Source organism: Castor canadensis, chromosome 2 (genome assembly GCF_047511655.1).
Source record: "Castor canadensis chromosome 2, mCasCan1.hap1v2, whole genome shotgun sequence".
Classification (NCBI taxonomy): domain Eukaryota; kingdom Metazoa; phylum Chordata; class Mammalia; order Rodentia; family Castoridae; genus Castor; species Castor canadensis.
Window position 1 is genome coordinate 38,363,640 of NC_133387.1, and position 24,252 is coordinate 38,387,891.

At 37.0% G+C, this 24,252-nt stretch overlaps 1 protein-coding gene across 2 annotated transcripts in view; it reads right to left on the bottom strand.

The window, feature by feature from the left end:
* Mdfic (MyoD family inhibitor domain containing) overlaps positions 1 to 23,767 on the bottom strand; it is an 84,047-nt gene extending 60,280 nt beyond the window's left edge. The window contains exons 1-3 of one of the 2 annotated variants that reach the window (XM_074064603.1): positions 23,335 to 23,767; positions 22,903 to 23,073; positions 1,553 to 1,675 (exon numbers count right to left, since the gene is read on the bottom strand). In XM_074064603.1, the coding sequence (XP_073920704.1) occupies positions 1,553 to 1,675; positions 22,903 to 22,996 (217 nt within the window). In that variant the 5' untranslated portion in view covers positions 22,997 to 23,073; positions 23,335 to 23,767. Of the gene's footprint in view, positions 1 to 1,552; positions 1,676 to 15,628; positions 16,868 to 22,902; positions 23,074 to 23,334 lie in introns of those variants that run through there. The other variant, XM_074064605.1, reaches the window with a different exon arrangement.
* Positions 23,768 to 24,252: the final 485 nt, after the last annotated feature.

A 24,252-nucleotide genomic window follows, 5' to 3' on the forward strand; every position in this document is an offset into this window, starting at 1 on the left:
ACTAAAATACTCATTTTTAGAGCTTTTGTTTGAAAACTGGAAATGCCCTTCAATAGTGTTTTCATTGTTATTCTTTGTTCTGTGCAGAGTCAGTCTCTTCCCCACCAACTCTCTTTTTTTCTTTTTCTTTTTTTTATTTTCAGTTAGGGCAAAGTATTTTAGAGAAGAATGTTCCAAGTTTCAAAGTAAACATAAAATTTGGTACAAGAAAGGCCCTATATTATGAAGCTGTCTAAACTAATGAATTAAGTTTAAATAAAATGAAACAACACTTGATTCTCAGAAATTTATTCTCCTCTGTCTGCTCAGGAAAACTGGGAATGAGACATGGTAATTTATTTACTGTGAATAAGTTTCAAGTGTCAATCAAGCATGGTGGCTTATGCCTGTAATCCCAGCTACTTGGGAGGCAATGTTAGGAGGCTCATAGGTCGGGATCAGGCAAGCAAAACTTAGTGAGACCCTATCTCAAACAAGCAGGGTGCCTATAATGGATGCACACCTGTTATCGAAGCTATGCAGAAGGATGAGACAGAAGAGTCACAATCCAAGGCTGGTTCAGGGAAAAAGCATTTGACCCTATCTGAAAAATAACTAAAAGGAAAAGGGCTGGGGCCTTGGCTTAAGTGGTAGAGCACCTGCCCAGCAGGCAACAGACCCTGGGTTCAAACTCCAGTACTACTAAAAAACAATAGAAGTTCAAAACATTTACTCCTATGCTCTCCCAAGTGTGGCACAGTGTTTGTTTTTACACATACATGTTCGCTAAATGGAGTAATTCAACATATGGCAAATTCATCATGAACCATGTGGGAAAACTGAGTGACCAGAACATAAGATTCAGAGGGTTTACAGCAGAACCTCACACAGAACCAGCATTCTAAACCACACCCAAGAAATACTGGTATTTCAAGGCCTACCCAGAGTAACAAAAAATTACACGGATGCTTCTGTATACAGTCTAAAAAGCAATCTTAGGAAGACAGAAAGTATTAAAACAAGCACAAATGGCAATAGAATATCAATTGTAAAAACATGCATTGAATCTCTGTACTAAAACAGGGGTTGCTGGAACATTCTCAAGATCCAGTTTATTGTCCTTTAGTTTTTGTCATTGTGGTTGTTGTTTAGGTTTTGTGGGGTTTTTTTGTTTTTTTTTTGTGGTACTGGGGCTTGAACTCAGAACCTCATGCTTGCTAGGCAGGCACTCTACTACTTGAGTCATTCATTATCCTTTAGCTTTGACTTATTTTTAATGGCACAGTCCACACATACTTAGAGTTATCTGATTTCCACTGAGCTGCTGCTTAAGAAAGAGCTAAGTTTTGATTAATCTTTCTCAGAATAGAGTCAAAATTTACAGGTTAATTCTTCTTTTGTAGAAGCTGACAGCAGTATTTATATCATGCTCTGCAATTTAAAATACCAGTGAAACAGTTGTAGATAAACTTTGTTGATGTACAGATTTGTAGCAGAAGTATATGGAACAATTAACTGAGAACATATTGTCAGTCATTTCCCTGAGTCACTTAAATTTTCTATAAATACTTACTTCTGATAAGTTCACCATCTGAAGGATTTCCCCAAATGGATTGGTCCTGCATCTCTTCATGTGTGAAGTGGCTGTGGGCAGCTTGAGTTATATCTTTTGCAGTATTGTCTTTATTACATTTTTCTGAATAAAAAAGAACATACACTTATTACCATTTAATATTACATGTTTTTCTCTATTTTTATTGTATAGATTTTTCTTAATGCTTCTAAGTCTGTTGTAATTAAAGGGAATAGGAGGAGTATACCTCTATTGAATATTGTATACATTGCTAATAACATTTATATATTGAGCACCTACTATCTTCTTAGTATTAAAGAAACAAATGACTGCAGTAAAAATACTCTGTTAAGATTATGGTAATCAAATAATTTTTAACATAGCAAGTGATATGCCACAATATAGAACTGTGGAAAAGTTATGTCAAGGATAAAATTGAGTCAGTCCATATAGGTGTGACAGAAAAAGCATCAAAAGGAGAAGATACAGTAATGAATCATGGAGATGAAAGCCAGACTGCAGAGGAATGAGGAGTAACTGGGTAGTGTGGAGGTAGGAAATCAGCAGTTCTCTCTGTAGAAACTTAGGGGAAAAGTCAAAGACTGTGCAATGCATTCTTGGATAAGGAAGGTGTTTAGGATGAAAGATTTATATGTGGGTTTATTTATGTGTTCTCAGTTAGAAAGCCAATATGTAAGAAAGTACAAATTGGGAACATAACTGAAATGAAATAAAATGCAATCTATAACACAAGGTAAAATGCATGCTCTGAAAGTTCCAGATCACCAAAGAGATTTGGCAAGAAAGAAAAGAAAAACTCATCAGGATTCAGAGATCAAGAAAGACACTACGCAAAATGGTGTGTGTTGGATGATCTCTAAAAGATAAAGAAGATTTACAAGTGGCAGAGAGATGGAAGAATAGCATGGAACAACTTCAAAAGCAGGCACTTGGGCAAGGTTCTGACTCTGTGCTGTGAAGTGCTTTCAGAGGGACATTACAAGATAAAACAGTAAAGGCTTGACTAGATACATGGTGTGGATATCTCAATACCATGGTGAGAAATCTGTACTATTTCAAAACCAAGATAATTAAGTCAAAGTAGCCATTGAACCTTTATAAAATGCCTAAGCAAAGGCAATTATTAGGAAGATTAATAAACTTATGCACACCAGTGATTCTCAACCCTACCTTTAAACTTTAATGAACTTGGAAAGCTATCTCAAAAAAGCAGATTCCTGGGCCCCACCACCTGCAATTCTATTTCACTTGGCAGAGAAAGGGCTTCACTCGGATGATTACACTGCACTTCCGTCAGAGGCTGGACACATTTAAGAGGGAGAATAGAGGAAGGGAAACTTGGCAAAGTTCACATAGAAATTGAAAAGAGTTTAATCAACTAAATAACAAGAAGAGAAAAGGGGTAAATATAAGAAGCTAGAGTTTGCACAGTTAAGGAAGATGCGGTTAGAGATGACTGAGTTTTCAGTGTGTATTTGACTAAGAAAAACTGGACATCAGGTGAATATTTTATTCATTGTATATAAGTACTCATGCACACACAGATGTACATAATGGATGTTTAGACATTGTACATGACAATGGTGATACAACAAATGATGAGTCAGCTCAGGCCTTCCTGGAGTTTATAGACTAGTTCAGCACTAGGCATTTGAATTTACAATCTAGAATAAAAGATACAACTAGAAATGGTCATCTTCATAAACTTGATTACTGAAGCCCTTCAAATTAATGAGCTAAAAAAGTGACTATATTAAAGAATACCAAGAAGAATCCCTATGATTAGCAAGGAGTTAGAGAAGTAAAAGCAAGATGATGTCAAACTACACAAGCAAAGAAAGGAAGCATATTCAAACAGAAGCGGTTAGTCAACCGTGTTAATATTTCCAGTGAAAGGAAATAATTTTCTGCACATGCAAAAACTTCTCATGTATCATGGGATCTCACAAAAATTAAAAAGTTCTGCCATGAAATACAAGAAAACAGATAAACATGAACTAAGGAGCAAATTCAGAGGCTAAGATCTTAAAAAAAAATAGGGTCTTGAATTCTAAGTGTTTTAGAAAGTGAAATCATATTCAAACAGCACTAAAGTATAAATTAAAAGCATGCTAAACCAATATGTTCTAGATTTCTGTAACATTTACTTAGCATTATCATAGGGAAAATGTAATCTTTGTGAGTTGTGATAGTTTCAACTAAAATCTTTACTTTCTTAAACAACTCCAGAAATATTTCCACTGCTACAGTCAACTCATGGCCTTTCTGAGATTATCAATAAGATTTTTATACAAACTCACTAGTATACATGAACTAACTCATCAGCTGAGTTTACATCCTTGCTGTACTGTCATGTGGCTGACTGCCGCCAGGTGTCATGCTAGTAGGCTTGATTCAATTAGGAACTTTAATTGAAGCTGAATTAAATTAATTATATAATTTTGAGCTGTTCAAGTTTAATTCCATTAAAATTAATTCATGAAACCAAGGCATTATGAAGCATTGCTGACTAAAAGACAGTAGGTATGAATAAAGCCTCTAGACACACTTGACTCATATTTGAATCATGTCCAATATTCAAGTGCTAAACACAAGCCCTCTCAACTCTTCATGGAATAAATGAAAGTGCCATGTGGTCCATGTACCACATGGATTTACAACTATTCAACCCGTTACTGAGAGAAAATAAAGGTCTTTCTTAAGGGATGTTTTATCACACTTTTTAAAGTTTCCTTATCTGGGAAACTGTAGGAGCAGATGATCTCTAGTGCCCTTCTGAAGTCAAAAAGGATTAAAAAAAAAAAAACTATCATTCTCTGTCTCATTATACTCAGAAAATAAGAAATTATATGTAATCACTATTACATCACAATCATCAGTCTACTCAACTTTGTCTCTTTTGAAAACTAAACGTCTCCACTCAAAAGTTGGTCACTGGCTTTTGCTATGATCCATACCACCCAGTTTAAAGCAAGGCTCAGAAAAGATTCCAAGTAAAAATTTTAAGTTGACTTTTGTGAATTCTCTATTTGTGTAAACTAACTTTCTGCAACCACTTGAGTGCTCTATGACATTCAAATTTTTGCAATAATATTTTGTTAATTTCTTTTTACCATCTAATATTCTTTTAATATATCAGTTTAATGGACTACCCAGATGGCAGTCTTATAAATGGTGTGCATTTAACAGATGATTAAAGAAATGCACTGAGGACAAACCAGGATTTACTTGATAGAAAATTATGAGATGACCACCATGATATCCAAATATAGAGCCAACCTGATTACAAATTTCAACTATTTGGGTAATCCACTACTTTTTAGGATAATACTAGTTTTTAACAATAGGTTTCTGTTTTCAGCACAAGTTTCCTGTGTCACTTCTGAATTGTGAAGCAGAGGACTCAGTTTTGGTTCAATTAATTCCATTCTGGATATGTGGAGATATGTAGTTGCATTTCAACTACTATGTAGGCCTCAAAGACATAGCCCACAGGTGACCAGGTAGTTTCAGTGATGTATGACATCTACAAGACCATATCAACAATGCTATTCTTCCAAGCCAAAGTTTTCTGCTTTGGCTCTGGGTCAGAGCTACATGTAGAGCTCTTTATATGTACAGTACAAGACCCAAACTCAGAAATGTCAATTAAGGTGACACTGTAGGGTAGAAGGGTGATGTCATTGAGATATGTGATCAGGTCTGATGGAAACTGTTATATATAAGCTCAAAACTATTTCATAAACTATACATACCTTGCTACTCATCTCCTTGTCACAGGATTCCAAGTAATGAGAAAGTGAAAATTTATCCAATCATCTAATTAATACCAGGGTATTTAATTCTGTCTCCATGTCAGAACAACAATGAGAATATTAAACTTCATTTATTTATAGTACTAATAAGTTCTTCTAATACATGGGATAACAGAAATATGTTTTAGACAGTGAAAATTGAAGGTACTTTAAAAATAGCACTAGATCTAAGGATAATCATACACTATGGTTTCTGCCCCCAAAAGACTAGCTCCTCAGCACTCTAGTGTGCTTACTCTGGACAGGGAAGCAAAGACAGATCTTTAGATTAGGATAAAGGCTAGTTCCTGTCAGCAAACCTACCAGCTAGGGAGACCATGCACTCACACATATGAAACAATCAAGTGACTCCAAAACAGAAGGTAATAAAAACTGCCCTAGGTCATAATTCTGGCTCAGATACTGACCAGCTGTGTGATCTGGACAGGTCCTCATTCCTTTCATTCTCTTCATCAGGAAATACGGGCCTCAAGTTGCATTATTGCAGAGACCTTTCTGACTCACAAATTCTGTTAAGTGTGTAACTGTGATTCTGCAAAGGGCTGAATAACAGAGCCAAAATCTTCTACACACAATGAAGGGTGTTTAGAATGGAGTAGAACAAATCATAAAAAAGCCCTTGTAAGGCATTAGATCTGAGATAATTCTCAAAGAAAGTGACAAGCATGAATTAAGAAAAAGAAAAAGTCAAAAGGAAAAAAAATAAAAGTTCTAAATGACCAATTTAAATACAGGATGTCCTACTCAGAAATGACTATCTATCATACTTGATCAATACCCATTATTTTTTGCTATTTTTCTAAAGAAGATATGAAAAATGAGAAGCAGTCCTCTCCAATTTGATTATTACTGCTGAGAATGGGAAAGATTGTAGAAAATAGAATTTCCATTTAACTTAAAATTCTGTAATATTGTACCTAGCTGACATTACCCAAATTCAAACCTTGATAGCATTAGTTGTTTCAGACAGTTGGGGAATCAAATAATTGAACAGTAATAAACAAGAGAAAAATCTAAGAGCATTAAATAAATTGGTTAATAATTTATGTAAAATACTATATGTATCACATAATTAGCCACTCAGTTGGTATGTAATTGTTAGTTATGTTTAAAATAAAGAAAAAGAGATGGAAATGCTTCTTTTTGTTGAAAGAAAAATTAATGAATTTTTTCAATTATCATACTATTTAGGCAATTCTCAAAGGACTCTAATATGTAATATTTACTTGATCTTCAGAAGCATTGATGATGTGATGAAGAAGAAAACATTAGCCTAGTTTTACTGATGAGAAAACAGAGTAAGTCTCGGAGTCAGATATTCAACTGGAAATTGGATGATAGAACACAGATGTAGAAAGGATCCTGCAGCTCAGCTAACTTCATATCCCACCCAGGAGAGAAATCTCTAGTAAAATAAAAAGACTTTCTTGGGCTTTTAGGAATGGAACCACACACAGAACACATTCTATCCGTGGTCAGTTTGGTGCATTAGTAAGTTATTTTTTTTATTTTGAGCATAAATCCACCATCAGGTAATCTATAACTAGTCCTAGTTCTGTCCTTTGTAGATAAAAAAAGTGAATTTAATCCACCTATTTAATCCAACTTTTAATGGGGTATTTTTCCATCAATTTAAAATCAACCAAATATATCATCTCAATAACTGAATGCCTCTAACAAGTAATAGTAATGAAAGAACCCAAGACTATTGCTTCAGGATGAAATTTGCTGGTCAAAGTTACTACACTAGATACTTTATTAAATGTTAAAGCCTGTGAAGTAAACATACAACAGTTTTCCAAGAAATAAGGGCAATGTAACCATTTAAAAGTCTAGATCTTTAAATACTCCATGATGAATAAAATAGAATAAAATAAACTCTCTTTAGGGTGTCTGGGGGCAGAAATGCTATCCCTAAACTCTACTCTGCATTAGAGAAGTGTTCCAAAATCAGGGTGCCTGGAGCCCACACTGATGATGTGGACTCCAGGTGTGTCAATCTCTGTCAGATTCTTCATCTTCAAAATGGGATAACAACAGTACCTACCTTATAAGGTGGGTAATGAAAGCAGAGTGTCTGGTTTATAGCAAGTGCTCATTCATAGTGGCTATTGTTATTACATTAAGTGTTATTGCAAGAATCAATGAAACAAAAAACTGGTTCTTTGAAAAAATAAACAAGATTGACAGACCCCCCCCCAGCAAATCTGACTAAAATGAGGATAGAAAAAACCCAAATCAGTAAAATCAGAAATGCAAAAGGGGAGATAACAACAAAAACCACGGAAATCCAGGAAATCATCGGAGACTATTTTGAGAATCTATATTCCAATAAATTTGAAAATCTTGAAGAAATGAACAAATTTCTAGATACTTATAACCATCCGAAATTGAACCAACAGGATATTAACCAGGATATTTCGTGATATCTACAACACGAAATGAAACTGAAGTATCAATAAAGAGTCTCCCAAAAAAGAAAACTTAGGACCTGATGGATTCTTTGCTGAATTCTATCAGACCTTTAGAGAAGAAATAATACCACTTTCCTTAAACTTTTCCATGAAATAGAAAGGAAAGGAACACTGCCTAACTCATTCTATAAAGCCAATATTACACTCGTTCCAAAACTAGACAAAACCACATCCAAAAAAGAGAACTATAGGCCAATCTCCTAATGAACATCGGTGCAAAAATCCTCAATAAAATAATGACAAACCGAATCCAACAACATATCAGAAAGATCACCACGACAAAGTCAGCTTCATCCCAGGGATGCAGGAGTGGCTCAACAAATGCAAATCTATAAATGTAGTACAGAACATTAATAGAAGCAAGGACAAAAACCACTCGATCATCTCAATAGATACAGAAAAAACCTTTGATAAGATCCAACACCATTTCGTGATAAAAGCACTAAGAAAACTAGGAATAGAAGGGAAGTACCTCAAAATTGTAAATGCTATATATGCCAAACCTATAGCCAACATAATACTTAATGGAGAAAAACTGAAACCATTTCCTCTAAAACCAGGAACGAGACAAGGGTTCCCACTATCCCCACTCCTATTCAACATAGTCCTGGAATTCCTAACCGGGATTATAAGGCAAGAAGAAGAAATAAGAGTAATACAAATAGTTAAAGAAACTGTCAAAATATCCCTATTTGCAGACTACATGATCTTATACCTAAAAGACCCAAAAAACTCTACCCAAAAACTCCTAGACACCATAAATAGCTTCAGCAAGGTGGCAGGATACAAAATCAACTAACAAAAATCATTAGCTCTTCTATACACCAACAATGAAAAAATTAAGAAAGAATATATGGAAACAATTTCATTTACAATAGCCTCAAAAAAAAAATCAAATGTCTAGTAGTAAACATAACAAAGGATGTGAATTACCTCTATAAGGACAAGTATAAACCTCTGAAGAAAGAGATTGAGGAAGACTACAGAAGGTGGAAAAATCTTCCATGCTCATGGATTGGCAGAATCAACATAGTAAAAATGGCTATACTCCCAAAAGTAATCTACATGTTCAATGAAATTTCCATCAAAATTCCAATGACATTGATCACAGAGATTGAAAAATCTACCTAAAGTTCACTTGGAAACACAAGAGGCCACGATTAGCCAACGCAATACTCAGTGAAAAGAGCAATGCAGGAGGTATCACAATACCCGACTTCAAACTATATTACAAAGCAATAGCAATAAAAACAGCATGGTACTGGCACAAAAACAGATATGAAAACCAGTGGACCAGAATAGAGGACCCAGATTGAATCCACACAGCTATTCCCACCTCATTTTTGACAAAGGTGCCAAAAACATACAATTGAGAATAGACAGCCTCTTCAACAAATGTTGCTGAGAAAAGTGATTATTTGCCTGTAGAGAAATGAAACTAGATCCATGTTTATCACTCTGTACTAATATCAAATCAAAATGGATCAAGGACCTTAATATCAGACCTGAAACTCTGAAGCTAGTACAGAAAAGAGCAGGATATACTCTGGAAGTGATAGGTATAGGCAACAACTTCATCAATAGAACCCCAGCAGCTCAGCAACTAAAAGTAAGGATGGACAAATGGGACTAAATGAAATTAAAAAGCTTCTGCACAACAAAAGAAATGGTCTCTAAACTGAAGAGACCACCCACAGAGTGGGAGAAAATATTTGCCAGCTATACATCAAAGGACTGATATCCAGAATATACAGGGAGTTCAAAAAACTAAACTCCCCAAAATCAATGAACCAATAAAGAAATGGGCAACTGAACTAAATAGAACTTTTTCCAAAGAAGAAATTCAAATTGCCAAAAAAACCCATGAAAAAATGCCTTACCATCTCTGGCCATAAAGAAAATGCAAATCAAAATCACACTAAGATTCCACTTCACCCCTGTTAGAATAGCCATCATCAAAAACACCACCACCAACAAATGTTGGCAAGGATGTGGGGAAAAAGGAACCCTTGTACACTGCTGGTTAGAATGCAAGCTGGTGCAACCACTGAAAAACAATGTGGAGGCTTGTTAAAAACTAACCATAGATCTGCCACATGATCCAGCAATCCCACTCCTAGGGATATACCCAAAGGAATGTGACTCAGATTACTCCAGAGGCACCTGCACACCCATGTTTATTGTAGCGCTATTCACAATAGCCAAGTTATGGAAACAGCCAAGATGCCCCATTACTGAGGAGTAAGAAAATGTAGTACTTATACACGATGGAGTTTTACTCAGCCATGAAGAAGAATGAAATCTTGTAATTCACCAGTAAATGGATGAAACTGGAGAACATTATCTTAAGCAAAGCTAGTCAGGTACAGAAAGCAAAAAATCCTATGTTCTCCCTCACATGCGGACTTTAGATCTAAAACAAATGCAGTAATATTATTAGACATGGGTCACATGCTAAGGTAAGGACACATACAGGAGGAATAGGGAAAGGTAGGAAACCCAAAACTTGAAAGTGTTTGATGTGTCCACTGCAGAGGAGCTAATATAATAATCTTAGAGTGACAGAGGTTAATATGGGAAGGAGACCAGGAAGTAGTGAAGAGATCAGGTAGAGATGAATCAATTCAGGTTCTAATACACATGTGCATGAAAGCAGTGCTAAGAGTCTCTCTAGATAACTATCCTTACTTCAAACTAGCAAAAACGTTATGTCTTTCTTATTATTGCTATGTCTTCTCTTCAACAAAATTGGAGAAGAGAGCAGAATAGGTTCTGCCTGGAAGCAAGGAGGTTGGGGGAAAAGGATGGGGTGGGGGCAGGGGGGAGAAATTGCCCAAACAATGTATGCACATATGAATAAATGAATAAAAAAAGTTTTATTGCAATGAACATCTTCAAAAACTTGCTATAAACATATAATAGAAAGGCTACTGATGGCAGTATTTCTTTGTAATCCCTATATGAAAAAACTACACAAGCCGTCCTTTTCCAGAGTGCATAAAGAAAAAAACTGCTTCATCTGAGTAGCCATTATTTTGACTTTCCGGTGAACAATAAAATTCCAGAGAAAAAGTATTTTTCTTTATAATTCAAATTTACTACCACAATTGAATAACTAAGTCTGACCTTACAGTCTCTATCTGTACATTCTGATTACTCCCTAAGCCTGGAACTCCTAGGCTACCTATATTATCCATAATTCTGTTTTCATGTATGTTTTAAATGCACTCTCATAAGCCATCTCAAATATTATGCTGAATTAGACGAAGATGTGTGAAAACTCACAAACCAATCATCAAATGCATTTTCTACCTTTGCTTACTAAGTGGAAGACTTACATAAATGATGGTACTTGGCAGGTATCTTTATAAAACCTCATAAGTCCCTATGTAATTACCTCTCTTCAGGCTTCATTTTAGGAATTTCTGCAGATTAGGCCTCATATATTTAAATATTTAATGATAATCTATGACAGATACAATCTGAAAACATGTACATAGTTACTGCACAAAAAAACTATATTCATACCTTCTGTATCTGTAAACAAAATTGCTTCAAAAATATTTTTATTTTTACTCTTTCATTCAAAAACAAAAACTATTATAATTTTTGTCTATTCTAGTTTACGAACTCTTAAGTAATCTGAGACTAAAATCTCTGGGAAAAGTAAAAAAATCTGTATTTTCCCAAAGGCTCAGAACAATATTGAAATTCTACAAATGCTCCCCAAATGTAACCTTTAAAAAACCAGAGATAAGGCAGCTTTCAGGAAGACCTGGGGCTCTAGAATTCCACTTCTTCACTGATCCAAGAAAAAAAAAAAAAAGGGAAAAAACCCTCAAGTCTAATGACCTTTAAGGAACAATTCAAACTTAACTTACTTTGCCTAACATTCTAAAACAGATAAAAATCTCATTGTCTTAAAAAAAAATGTTAGGATAATAACATCTTAACAGACAATTGAGCACAAGCATAAAAATTCACATTTCACAAATACAAGAAAGTTATTATGTAATCACAGATGCATTATAAGTATTCATTGAATGAACTGTATACTTTAATAAACTTAATTAATTCATTGTTATTAGTAGTTTTTTAAATGATAAGACTTCTGAGAAGATCTAAAATGCATTCCTTCGAAGGGTTTCTTATGTATTTAGAAACTTAGAGAATGATTAGATTCAAAAGAATGAAAATAAGACTGAATGAAACAAGAGAGACTGACATCGACTCAGTTTATAAGTCTGTGGTGGTTAGAAGAGAGGATATACACAGTGAAAAGTGAAAAATGATAATAGGAATATGCAATTGAATATGAATGTACAAAGAATAGTCACAAAATGCAGCAATAACTTAAAATACGTCTTAGTAAATTAGTGTTCTAAATAAATGAGGGAAAGAGGAGCAATTCTGCGTTTTCCACTTTAAAGCAAGGCATAGAAGTTAGGTAACAGCATTCTGATTCAGAAGACTAAGCATGTTTTATAAATTATCTTAATCTTCAGTATCTTTTACATGGAAATGTGTATTTCCTTATCCTAAGAACATATTTTCAGAATGGCACAGAACTCCTACCTCCTCAAATTTGGGTTCAGTTATACTTACTCAACCAATAGGAACACTCATTCTAAAGCCGAGTATTAATAATCTCATGGAATTTAGAGTTAGGATCTTAGAGGTCCACTAGACCAAATAACAACAATTCAGATGAAGACATTCAACACACAATATCCCTAGTAACAGGTGAAAGACAGAGGCAATGAATACCTCAGGAATGATGAGAAAACAGCCTCAGAGGAAACAGCTTACTCCAGTTAGGGGTTACTTTAATTACTCAGAGACCTTCCTCAGATTGTCTTATATTTATTTCGCTTTAACCTTCACTGATTTCATATTTTGCTCTTTGCAAAGTCAAACAAAGTCAACAAACCAAAGTCTCAACCTCACTCCATGTGACAGTCCTGTATCAAAAAATATCTCATGTTCTTCTACCTTCCCTGAGCTAAATAACCTCAGTTCATTCAATAGTTTCTCAGACACTTTACATTCTATTCATTCTTACAGGCACAACAGTCATCTTAATCTTATCCTGAAAACTATCTATCATGAAAGAATTAGTCTGATTGCTGAAATCCAGAGATGATCTCTCTCTGGCAGTTTCCTTAAATAGCAGCCTATGAGCACCATTGTAAAAAGAAATGGAAGACTGTCATCTTCCCATTTTTCACCATGATGACACACACCCATCTTCAGGCTTTCAGTGGGATCACTTTTTGGGAGGGGGGGTTGTCTTTTTCAAATAATTATTAGCATATATTAATTGTACAAAACAATGAGTTTCATTGTGACATTTTCATACATATGTATAACATATTTTAGAATCAGTATTGCAAGTGCATAGTTTTAAACACTTTTCCATTAACTCTCAGAGAGAATTTTGTCCAAGAACACTTTCTTTCTCTTGGTTCTCTGATTAAGCAGTAAACCCTAATTTGGCATGATTACAAGAATATAAGCCAGTGGAAATCAAAATGAAGCTAAAGGGGGTTCTTTATCTAAAAAGGCATTTTAAAGTTATGGAGTTTGATTTTGAAGTAAGTGAGAGAAGAGGAGAGGATCATTTCAAATGATGGTAAAGGCACAAATAAAGCAAGGATGAGTAAACTAGAAGTACACTGAAATTGACTTCTTAGACTTCATAATGATGATATGGATTCAATTTGAAGTCAGGAGGAATTTCTTATCTGTTAATTCTCATAACTCCCCAAACCAGGAACCTCTCATAAAATTCACGAACCAAGCATTGTACCTTCTTAACCTATCCTCCCTAGTCCTGGAACACTAGGTTCACTGGATTCTCCTCACAACACACCAGCTCATTTTCTTCTGACTCTGAAATCTTTTCTATCTCTTTAACTTCCACAGTTTCAATTGCCTCTAGGAGGATTTGTAGATCCATTTTCCTGGATATCATACATGGACATATCTTCTTGAGTAATTCAAACTCAACACTTCCCCAAATTCATTACTACTTTTCTTCTCTCCCTGTTTCTCCAACTGCCGTCAGCACCTTGGTCAATGGGAGTTACAGAATCAACTCTTTATTTTTCCCTTACTACTCCTTTCTCAACATTAACTAATTATTGGACTCTGCTAGTTATAATGCCCCAATTTCTCACAAATCTATACTTCTATTTCATGTCCACTAATAGTTTCTCGATCTCTTCCCTCTCCAAGCCAAATTACTTTTTTATGAAAAATATTGAGTATATTGTTCCTCAGTTCAGAAATTACACATCACTTTGCATGTTGAGGAAAAACTGATGCAGTTATTTTAACATTATACATACTTTAATTTTGTAAACTCTTATACTTTGCCCATATTTATTTAATTTCATCTTGCATCTCAGTAAGAAATAAACAATAAAGCCCTTTAGAAAATGTAATAAAGATTCTGGGTGATGAAAGAAATAAGAACAGAGTAGGGTCTATGTTCATAGATCCCCAAAGATCAGAGGCTGATCCACCATGAAAAAGTAGGGATCTGTGCCTTGGAATAGAAAAAGTAAATAGGGGAAGCTGGCTTATGCTCCAGAATTATAACAGCCAGGTAACAACTAGCTATCAACTAATCTGCTCTGTAATCTTAAACTTATATTTAAATAAAGACTGTGATCTATTTTGGTAGACATTCATATCTCATCCTCTCTAACTAGTTTACAAATTTCAGATAGGCACAACTATGCATTATGCATTCTCAATCTTCACAGGCTCTTATTCAAAGCAAGCAGGCAAAATTTATTTGTGAACAGGGTTTTCCCTTTCAAATAAATGTCAATAGTAAGATATATGTGCTGTTACAAAAATTAATTTCAGACTATTTCTGAGGCTACTAAAAACTTTAGCAGAACAGCACATGTATGTGAATCATCTTTCTTCAGATCATGTGGGTGGGGATCTGAAAATAGAAGTAGATTGCAAGCAGAAACCACAAACCAAATTAAATTCATGTTAAAATAACTCCTCATAGATCCTACTTAGTAAATCCTAAGTGAATAGAAGTAGAAGTTATAAAGTATCACTCATAACTCAATTTCAAAAACTTAAGGTTAAAAAGCTTTCCTCCTTCAGGATATGTATGCTAATGTAAAAAGAAGCCACTGAAAGTTTAACTAACTTCAGTAAGGTGTTAGTGGGAAGACAGAAACAGGAGAGAAGGGAGAAGGACAGGAAGAGAGAAGGGAGGGAGACACACACACAGAGAGAAAGAGAGAGAGAAAGGTCTAAAACACTGTTCACATATGTTGCTCTGATTGAATTTGAAGGGAAGTAGCTTCTTCAGTGTGCTCCAATGAATCAACAACATTAAACTATCCAAAATCTAGAATCTAGACAGTTCAGAATCAGTCACCTCCTAATAAAAACTGATAAAGAAAATAAGCATTGTAAACATTATAAACAATATGTCCTCTGCCTTTAGACTTTAGACAAAAGAACTCACGTTAGCTCATAAACATTAGATGGAATTAGAATTTTTTTCTCTTTTGTTTCTTATTGTCCTATGTAATTTTCCACTTGCAAACAGCATAACTTCAGATTGTATCAATTTATGTTTCCTTTTCCCCCTAATCTTTTATTACTATAAAAATATAACATATAATACTAAGTAAATAATTGCACTCTGTTATTAGGCTTTCTTTCCATGAAATCACCTCAATCAGATCCAGGAAATAAGGTTCAAAGAAACAGGAAAAGCTCTTACACACCCCAAAATTCCATCGCTTCCCTCGTAGGCCTGTAAAGGTCAATGGATCACATATATTAAATCCTTGTACATGGGCTGACCAAACAAAGCAAATGAGCTCTGTCTTTGCTCAGCAGATTTCTTAGCTTGCCAGTTGTAATTCTGGTCTTTCTGGCTGCTCTACCAGCTTGGAAACATGGTCAATTAATACAAACACAGTCTTCCCACATGAGTGACACTTGTCCCTTGTCTTCCCACTGTTTCCACCCTGCTAATTCCATCCTGTGCTAATTCCAAAATCCATTCTCTCTGCTTCTATTCCCAAGCTCCCACAAGTTCCCTTCTGAGAAAGGCAATCACCCATGCTGATCCATGTCCACTGGAATTCATGCCATTCACTCCTCACTAAGCCCTCAGTGTTACTGAGCAGCCCTTTTGTTTACCCAAGACTTACTCCCTCTTGAATTCTTCCCTCTTCCAAAATTTTCCACACATCTCAAATGTCTTGACTCATCCTAACCTCTTAGCAAATGTTACCATCTATGTTACTGAGAAGATCTAGGCCTTCATAGTCTCTTTTTCTTTTTGATATCAATTTTTTTCTAAGATTATCACTTGTCTTTTTCTGCCATCTCCATCTCAAAGGGAAACATTCCCAGCATTCCCAAAATTGGTAAGAAATTCCTTCCCAAAATTTTGCTTTCAATTTTAAATACCCACCACATCACTTCTCTACCCCAATCCCTATTGTCTTTGATCTCTATACCCTGGCTTTCTTCCCATTAAGGTGTGGTGAGAATGTTCAATCCATCCATTCCAAAGAAGCCTTCTGTATACTTGTTTCTCCTTTAACAAATGATTAATCTTATCTGCCATAACCACCAAATATCCAAAACTTCTATAAGGAACCATTAAGTACCTTTTCTATACTCTTTTGCTACTCCTCCCTAAGTGTATCCATTCCCCAAGGTTTGGTCCTCAGTTCTCTCCCTCATTTTTGTGCCCATTCATCAATTCCCTAGTGGTGGATTTTTAGTCTGTGAGCCTGATTCTCACCCCTGCTTAGATACAAATTCCTGTTTCCAGCTGTCTATTGTTTATCATGGCCAGAGGTAAGTTCCCTGGACTAAACCAAATCAGAAGAAGAAAAAACATCTTCTGTTATATTTTACCTTAGCTTACAAAGCAACCTATGAGCAAACCTTAAATTCCTACCTTTCCACCATCTCTCATGTTAAATAATTTACCCAATCATAAAAAATCAATTCATCAAAATGTGAACAATGTGTTTTGATCTAAAGAGATTCAAAGATGTGCAAGTAACACTGATGCCCTTAAGGGGCTCTCAAAGTCAGCTAAAACTCTATTCTGTTCTTGCTATTGTTCTTAAACTCATTTCTTCCATTTTCCTACCACTAGTACTGTCCTAAGTCCTCCACTCTTTTGCTTGACTATTATAATCACCTTCTGGATAATTGCCACTTCCACTCTTGTCCCTTCCTCCAAAATTTACTCCTCTTAAAATATCAATTGTGTCCTATATTTACTTACCTTTCTCAAGAACCTTCAATGGTTCACCATTGCTAACAGGAAAAATATACATGCTCTCCAGTAGGAGAACCAGAAGGTTCCTAATGCCAATTTTACCCTACCTTTACCCTCATTTTCTGCTCTTTCATGTGACCCACGTAATGCTCTTTGTGAAGTACCCAACATTCTACAATAACCCCTTCCAAGTCTTGCTTTCTTCCATTCATCTCCAGAGGGCTAAATCTTACAACCATGCTTCCAGGACGAATTCAAATTTAAACTTTTCTTTGAGGTTTTTTCCTAATCTCCTACCAAAAATGCTTTGTCTCTCCCAATTTCTGCCATCACACTTTTTTTTATACATGTACTATGGTCCCTATTTCTTTCACATGCCAGCTACCCACTCTGCTCACAGCATGCTAAACCTTAGAACTTTTTGCACTGTTCCCAATTCAAACAGTTCAACATCTTCAAATGTTTTCTTAAATTTACAGAGGTATCTTCTTTAACCCCTTCCTTTCTTCTTCCCTCTCCTCTTCCTGCCCTCTGTCTTCCCTCTCTTCTTTGTTTCTTTTTTCCAGGTTACCTCCTCCTCATACTCATTTGATTCTTTTATTTAGCAAAGGGAAAATGAATATGCCCAATTGATAAGCCTTGCACTTGTAGAGCTAAACTTATAAAATGAACATTAGTTCCTTTACCCTTAAAAGGAATTAGGACTATAAGGTGCTTAAAAATGTCCCTAAATCCCCTTCCAAATCCAGACAAGTATCCCTGTATTTTTCCAATTAAGCCTATCCTTCAAGCACCTATATTCAAAAGCTTATATTCAGTTTAACTTCATTTGTGATTATTTATAAGTGGCTGCCAGTATTGTAATAGTATATTCTCTGGAATATAAAAAATATAAAAACTTTAATAAAATTTAATAAAATAAAATTTCACTCCAACAATCTTTTGAGATTTACTATAGAGCTAAATATAATTTATCACTGTTTCTATGAGAAAGTATAATCCAGGTTCCAAAAGTCCAAATTACAAATGAATATAACCCATGTGAAAATTGAGGGCTACTTTCTTTGTTCTGCAACATGCTGGGGTCTCCAAAGAATAATGTTAGACAGCAGGACAAGACTATTTGCTGAGGTAGGAGAAGAAAATATTAAAATTCTATTATTTATTTCCTTGTACTTTTTAATTTTTACTCTTGTCTTTTTCATACAGTGTTCAGAATGTATTCTATTATATTACATATAGTTTTGAAAGGGGACTTTTCTGAGGATGAATTCTCAGAAATTCCTTGAGGATGAATTGAGATATGTGATGAATACTTTGGAAGTTACCACTAGAGAGTTTACATGGAGTGGTATAATTTAGATGTTAAAACTTGGAAAAGGAATTGTTTTAGAGCTTTTTGAAACTTTTCCCTTTCTCTCTCCCCTAAAAAAAAAAAAAGTCTATTCTTTTCTTACAAGTTTCAGTAAGACATGTCTTTTTACAGATATAAGCCTCTAAATTAGTGAGTCAGCTAGAATTGAGAAGCACCTGGATCTTGTTTAAATGCAGATTCTTTGGTCTTCTACACACAGAATCTGATTCTGTAAGTCTGAAATGAAGCCAAATTGTAAGTGGTCTAGAAGAGATAAAGATAGCAGCATCTCTCTGAGAATTATTAATGTTTTGGGCCAGATCATTCTTCACTGCAAGGTTGTGCAATCTTGTATCCTGTTGGTTGCTGGGTAGTATCCCTGGCCTCTACTCACTAGTTGCAGATGACACCAGCCCACCATGTAAGAACTACCAAGCCTGTCTCCAGACACGGCCTAATATCTCCAAGAGGGGAATAATCATCCCTAATTGAGAACCAAGCCATGCAAAGATGATACATTTCTAGAAATGTCATCTTGAAAAAGATAAAACAACATAATAAAAGTAGAAGAATACAGATATGTTTTTTAAGCATATATATATATATATATATATATATATATAAAATAAACAGGCTTCCTGAAAAAGGAAATCTGATTAGCGCCTATAAACTCCTGACAACCCAGCTAAGCTTCTAAGTCAAAGCTCTTCTTAAGTAATTTCAACTTGAAGATCCTCTCCCTTGCTTCTATTTTAGATTATTTTTAATTAACTTCACTGGCATTTTGCATCCTGCTATGAAAAGTCCGCCTAATAGTCTCAGAGGACTCTCCCAAGAGAAAAGAGTGCATTAAATCACACATTATCACATTAAAGTATATTCCAGCGCTCAGAGTCCAACGGTCTACATCTTGGCAAGTGCAGTGGGGTGGGGGTTGGGATGGAAATAGGCTCAAGTGATTCACAATATCTGAAGCCTATTAACTTCAATGCATCTGGCCCACATGAAAAGTCGTATTGATTCTCTACTTCAACCACATTTATCACAATGACATATATTTTATAATTTGTCTTTCCATCTAACTTTTTGCTACTGACCGTGCTTAGGACCTTGGGCAAGTCACTTAAATTCTTTGGATGTCCTTTCCCATATTAAAGGACAATTGGAAGAATCACCTAAAAGAAGACCCAATCTCTCTTCAAACAAAATAAGTATGTCTCAAATTGTCCTTCACCTATTGAGACATTTACATAAGAATTTCCCATAAAATGGTAAGTCAACATTTCAGATGTTACCTATAAACAGGGAAATAGTTTTAAGTCACAAGTTACTTTCTATTCTCAATAGCATGATAACAAATCAGCTGCTTAGCGGCCACATCAGCCTGCAGATGAAGTTGTTTTGTTTCACTTGGACAAACATTGTGCTTTATTAGTTGCCAACTTTTAAAAATGTAGAGATGACACATATAAATAAATCTACAATTCCAGTAGCTCTTAAAATATCAGGAGATATTAACCCACATGACAATAATTAGCTAGAACTGAGGTGTGCTGCCTTCTAGCCCCAGAGTTCACCAGGTCCCTGAAATCCCATTTATCCTTATTGTCTGACACCTGTCCTGGTTCCCTCTTACAGCCTGGAGAATGTGACTTATGTGCAAGCTCTGTAACAATTTTCAAAATACACAAGAAAGATTTCTAATGCTCTGTAATGCTTTCAAAGTAACAGTAATGCTTCCAGAATCACAATAAAAAAGGTAGATGTTTTTAGAAAACAGAACTATGCTCTCAATAAAACCTTTCTAATGCTTAATGCTGAAAATTACAATGAGTTACACTATAGCTTCCAAACATTACCTAAAAGGATATGAAATGGAATACTACATTTGATGGGGAGTTCAGAATAAAGAGAATCCCTAGAATTACATCCAATTTCAAAGTCCTAGGCCTTAGATTAAAGTATGGAAAATTAATTGCAACATATGATACATGTATAGGTTATTTATCTTTATGTAAATATTATGCATATATATGTTTAATTCTGCAGGGGAGCACTTGTTCAAATCCTTTCTCTTCATGATATTTCCTGTTAATTTTTTTAAAACATTGGTTTTTCTCACTGACTTTAATATACAGAATTTTGGACAGGGCACTATTAGGGTTTGAAATCAGGGTCTCCTGCATGGAAGGCAGGCACTCTATCACATGAACCATGCTCCAGCCATTTTTTGCTTCAGTTGTTTTTCAGATAGGGTCTCTTGTTTCCTATTATGCCTTCCCAGTAAAAAAGCTGCGATCATGGTGTGTACCACCACACCAGACTAGAGATGGTGAGAGGGCATCCTTGCTAACTTTTTGCCCGGGCTGGCTTTACACCTCAAGCCTCTTGATCTCAGCCTCTCAGGTAGCTGGGATTACAACAACCATGTGCCACCATGCCCAGTCCTTAATGTACAGATTTTTTAAAAATTAAGTTTCAATTCATGATGCAGTAATGTCCTCACTGAGCCTTATGCTCAAGAACATCTTTGTTCTTCAGAAAGGATGATAAAGAACTCAAGAACAGAGGAAGAGAACAAGAGATCTTGAAGAAAGGTTTAAGAATAAAGTGGCTTACAAGAAAAGCTTCTTCACAAATGTCTTTATCAATGAAACAAGTCTGATGCTGATCTTGAAGCTTTTTCCTACACACTCACCTTATGAAACCTACCTATTTGAAACACAATACTTTAAACACACACTGAGAATTTTTTTCTTTAAAAATTAACTTTATATTACATTTATGATTAAAATAGTCCTTATATATGACAGTTTTGAAGCAAAGTTAAAGTAATTGAAAAGCAATGATGCTAAGAAAACTGTCAGCTACAATGCAACCCAAGAGTTTCTACATTGAGAATGTGTGTTGTATGCAGCAAACCTTCTACTTCAGGATCTTTTAGATGCCCTGCTTCTTGAAGTAAGATCATCATGTGTTACCAGGCAGCTCTACATTGCACAGATGCATTAAGTACCACTGCAACTTCTTCCAGCTGATTTTAAAAATGCATGTATTAAAGTTGGATATTGTACAGATTAACTATTTCCAAATCAAAGTGCTTTCCTTGGGTGTTTGATGTTGATTTCTGACATAAGCATTGTTTAACAATAGTGATTAACAGCTCAAGTGGGAGCATAAACAGCCCATCAATGAGTCGATATGACTACTGAGGGCATGCCTAATGACAGGAAAATGATTGTGTTGACAATACAATGTGTAGAACATGGGCTGCTTCTAGGAAAACATATGTTTATCATTCTTGTTCTCGGCTTTTCTGCAGCTCATCATTTTTATTTTCTCTGTTTAGAAAAAAATGAGCCACTCTTTCAGAGCAAAATGATAAACATAATTCGATTTAACAGCCCTGAATGCCAGAACATTTTAATTTAACCATGGATGTTTTCTGCTTTTATCTACTGTGGCTTGAAAATGAAGCTAACTCTTTTCCATTTTTTTTTTCTGCCTTAAAAAAAAATACCAAGGAACTCATTACATTATTATGAAGAGTAGCTATCAGATATGCTTAAAATCACCAATATAAAGTTGTTTTTTTGAGCCCTGGAAAAAAAATATCTCTTGCCTATCAGTGTCAGAACTCTATGATAGAAGATATCAGTGTCACAATTCTACATTAGAACTGTCTTTAGAAGAAAATGTATGAGAAGCCTAAGAGCCTTGCACTGTCACCAAAGAAAACCTGAAGTTTATTACCTTCAAGAGAAGACATTCTCTAACTTTAAAGCCTGCTATGAAAGTTTCCCAGAAACAATAGTTGGGTTTTTTTTCCCCCTTTAGAGGAACACAAAGCTAATTAATTCTTGGAAAGTGTTTCGTTAAAAACGTTTATTTCAAAACAGTTATTGAAAACATATGCATGACCCATTCCAAAGTAATTGGTCACAGAAACCGGGATTATCAACGGGAGCTGGCAGAGTAGCCCACAAGACAGAGAGATGAAAAGGAGAGCTCCCCGCTGCGCAGAGAGCAACGGCAGTCCTGTATCTGAGGACAGCACACGAACTGCAAAGACCTAGAGAAGGAACCCACACATCCAAGTCCCAGGCCCAGCAATGCATGTGTTCAAGGAGGAAGCCATCCTGTCATCCAGTTTCTCCGCAACCAAAGGAAGGGGGAGTGGAGGGACCAGCCCATCCCGCCCTCCTATCCGGTTGTTGATCTGGGACAGGAATCCTGAGCAAACTTGCTTGAGTACCGCGAAGTGGGCAAAAGTTCCCAACTACGAGGTGGGAAGCCGTCCTCACAGCACCCAGCCACCCACCCCCATCCGTACGAGTGGGAGCAAATTTCTCAACGCAAGCATGAAAGAAGCCCGCCACGCGCGAGCGCGCACTCACCCTGGGCCGGGGAGCCCAGCCGGCCGCCGCCCGCCTCGGCCGAGCGCTGCGGCCCCGCGGGCCCGGGAGCGAGGGCTTCGCCCGCGCCGGACATGGGCCGCGCCGCCGCCCGCGCGCCGCCCGCGGGGCGCACCGAGCGAGGCCTGTTAGGGTGCAGGGAGCTGACTGCTTCTGGCGGAAAAGAGAAAAGCAAAGTGTGTTTAGAGAGGAGCCCAGCACCCCTGCGGAACATTCCCTCCACTTCCCGCCCACAAACTCCACCCCGGGGAAGTTTTGATTTGAAATCAGCCAGGAAAACTGTTCAGAGTTGGAGTTGACAGCAGTGGGGACTCAGGGGGTGGTGGGGAGGGGATAGGACGAGAGATCTAGTTGGGGAGCTGCTGGGGAGGAGACCGAACCCCTCCTCTTCCCGGCCCGGGGACCAGCACCTACCTCGGCATCCCCCCACCCAATTGCTCAGAGCCCCTTCCTCCTTCTGCGCTTCCGACCCAGAAAGTTAGCAAGGCCCGGGCGGCGGCCGCATCGCGCCCCGGTGGCCTGACGACGGCGGCGGCTGCCCTGCGCGTCCCTCCCGCCCCGCTGGGCTCGGCCCAGACGTCGCAGTGGCTGCAGCTGCTGCGGCGGCGGTGACTCCGCGCACTCCGCCCCCTCTTTCAGCCAGCTCACTCTGGCCTGCTCTGCTCCGAGGAGGACTTTCAGCCCCCTCTGCTTCTCTTTCCCCCTTCCACTACTCCTACAGTCCTCAAACACTTCTCCCTCTGTAGCTCCTTTTGATCACATCCGGATCGGGGCGGCCTCGAACTCTTGGCAGGCGGCCCCGCGCCTCGGGGCGGCGCGACCCGGGCTCGGCCGCGAACTCCCTCGCGCCCAGAGCTGTCTGGGTCAGGAGGCCAAAACCAGACTTGGCTAACGCGGGCTGCACACCCCAGCGCTGCGCCCACTCGGGACTGGGGGAAAGGAGGGAGGGACCTGGTCCCTGGCTGCCCAGACCTCACCCCCGCCCAACTAGGAAAGTCCCCCCAAATCCTGTTTTATTCCTGCCCTCAGACCAACTGAAATATCCAGAAGGAAGGAGAAATCTTAAGGGTGGACAAGGAAAAAAAGAAAAACAAAAACCAAAAACTATTACAATAACCTTTCTGGTGAACGTGTGCATCTAAAATCTTAGCGCCAGCTATTTAATCTCTTCATCTCTGCCTTATTTTTCAGTTCTTTGTTTATTTCGGTCAAACAGGACCTTGATCAGGTAAAACCAGTTGCAGTTGCATGAATCCCCTGTAGGCATCCAAGCACCCAAGGTTGACACCCTTGAGGATGCCCTGGCTCAGGTCCAGGGTCTGACTGTCTTCA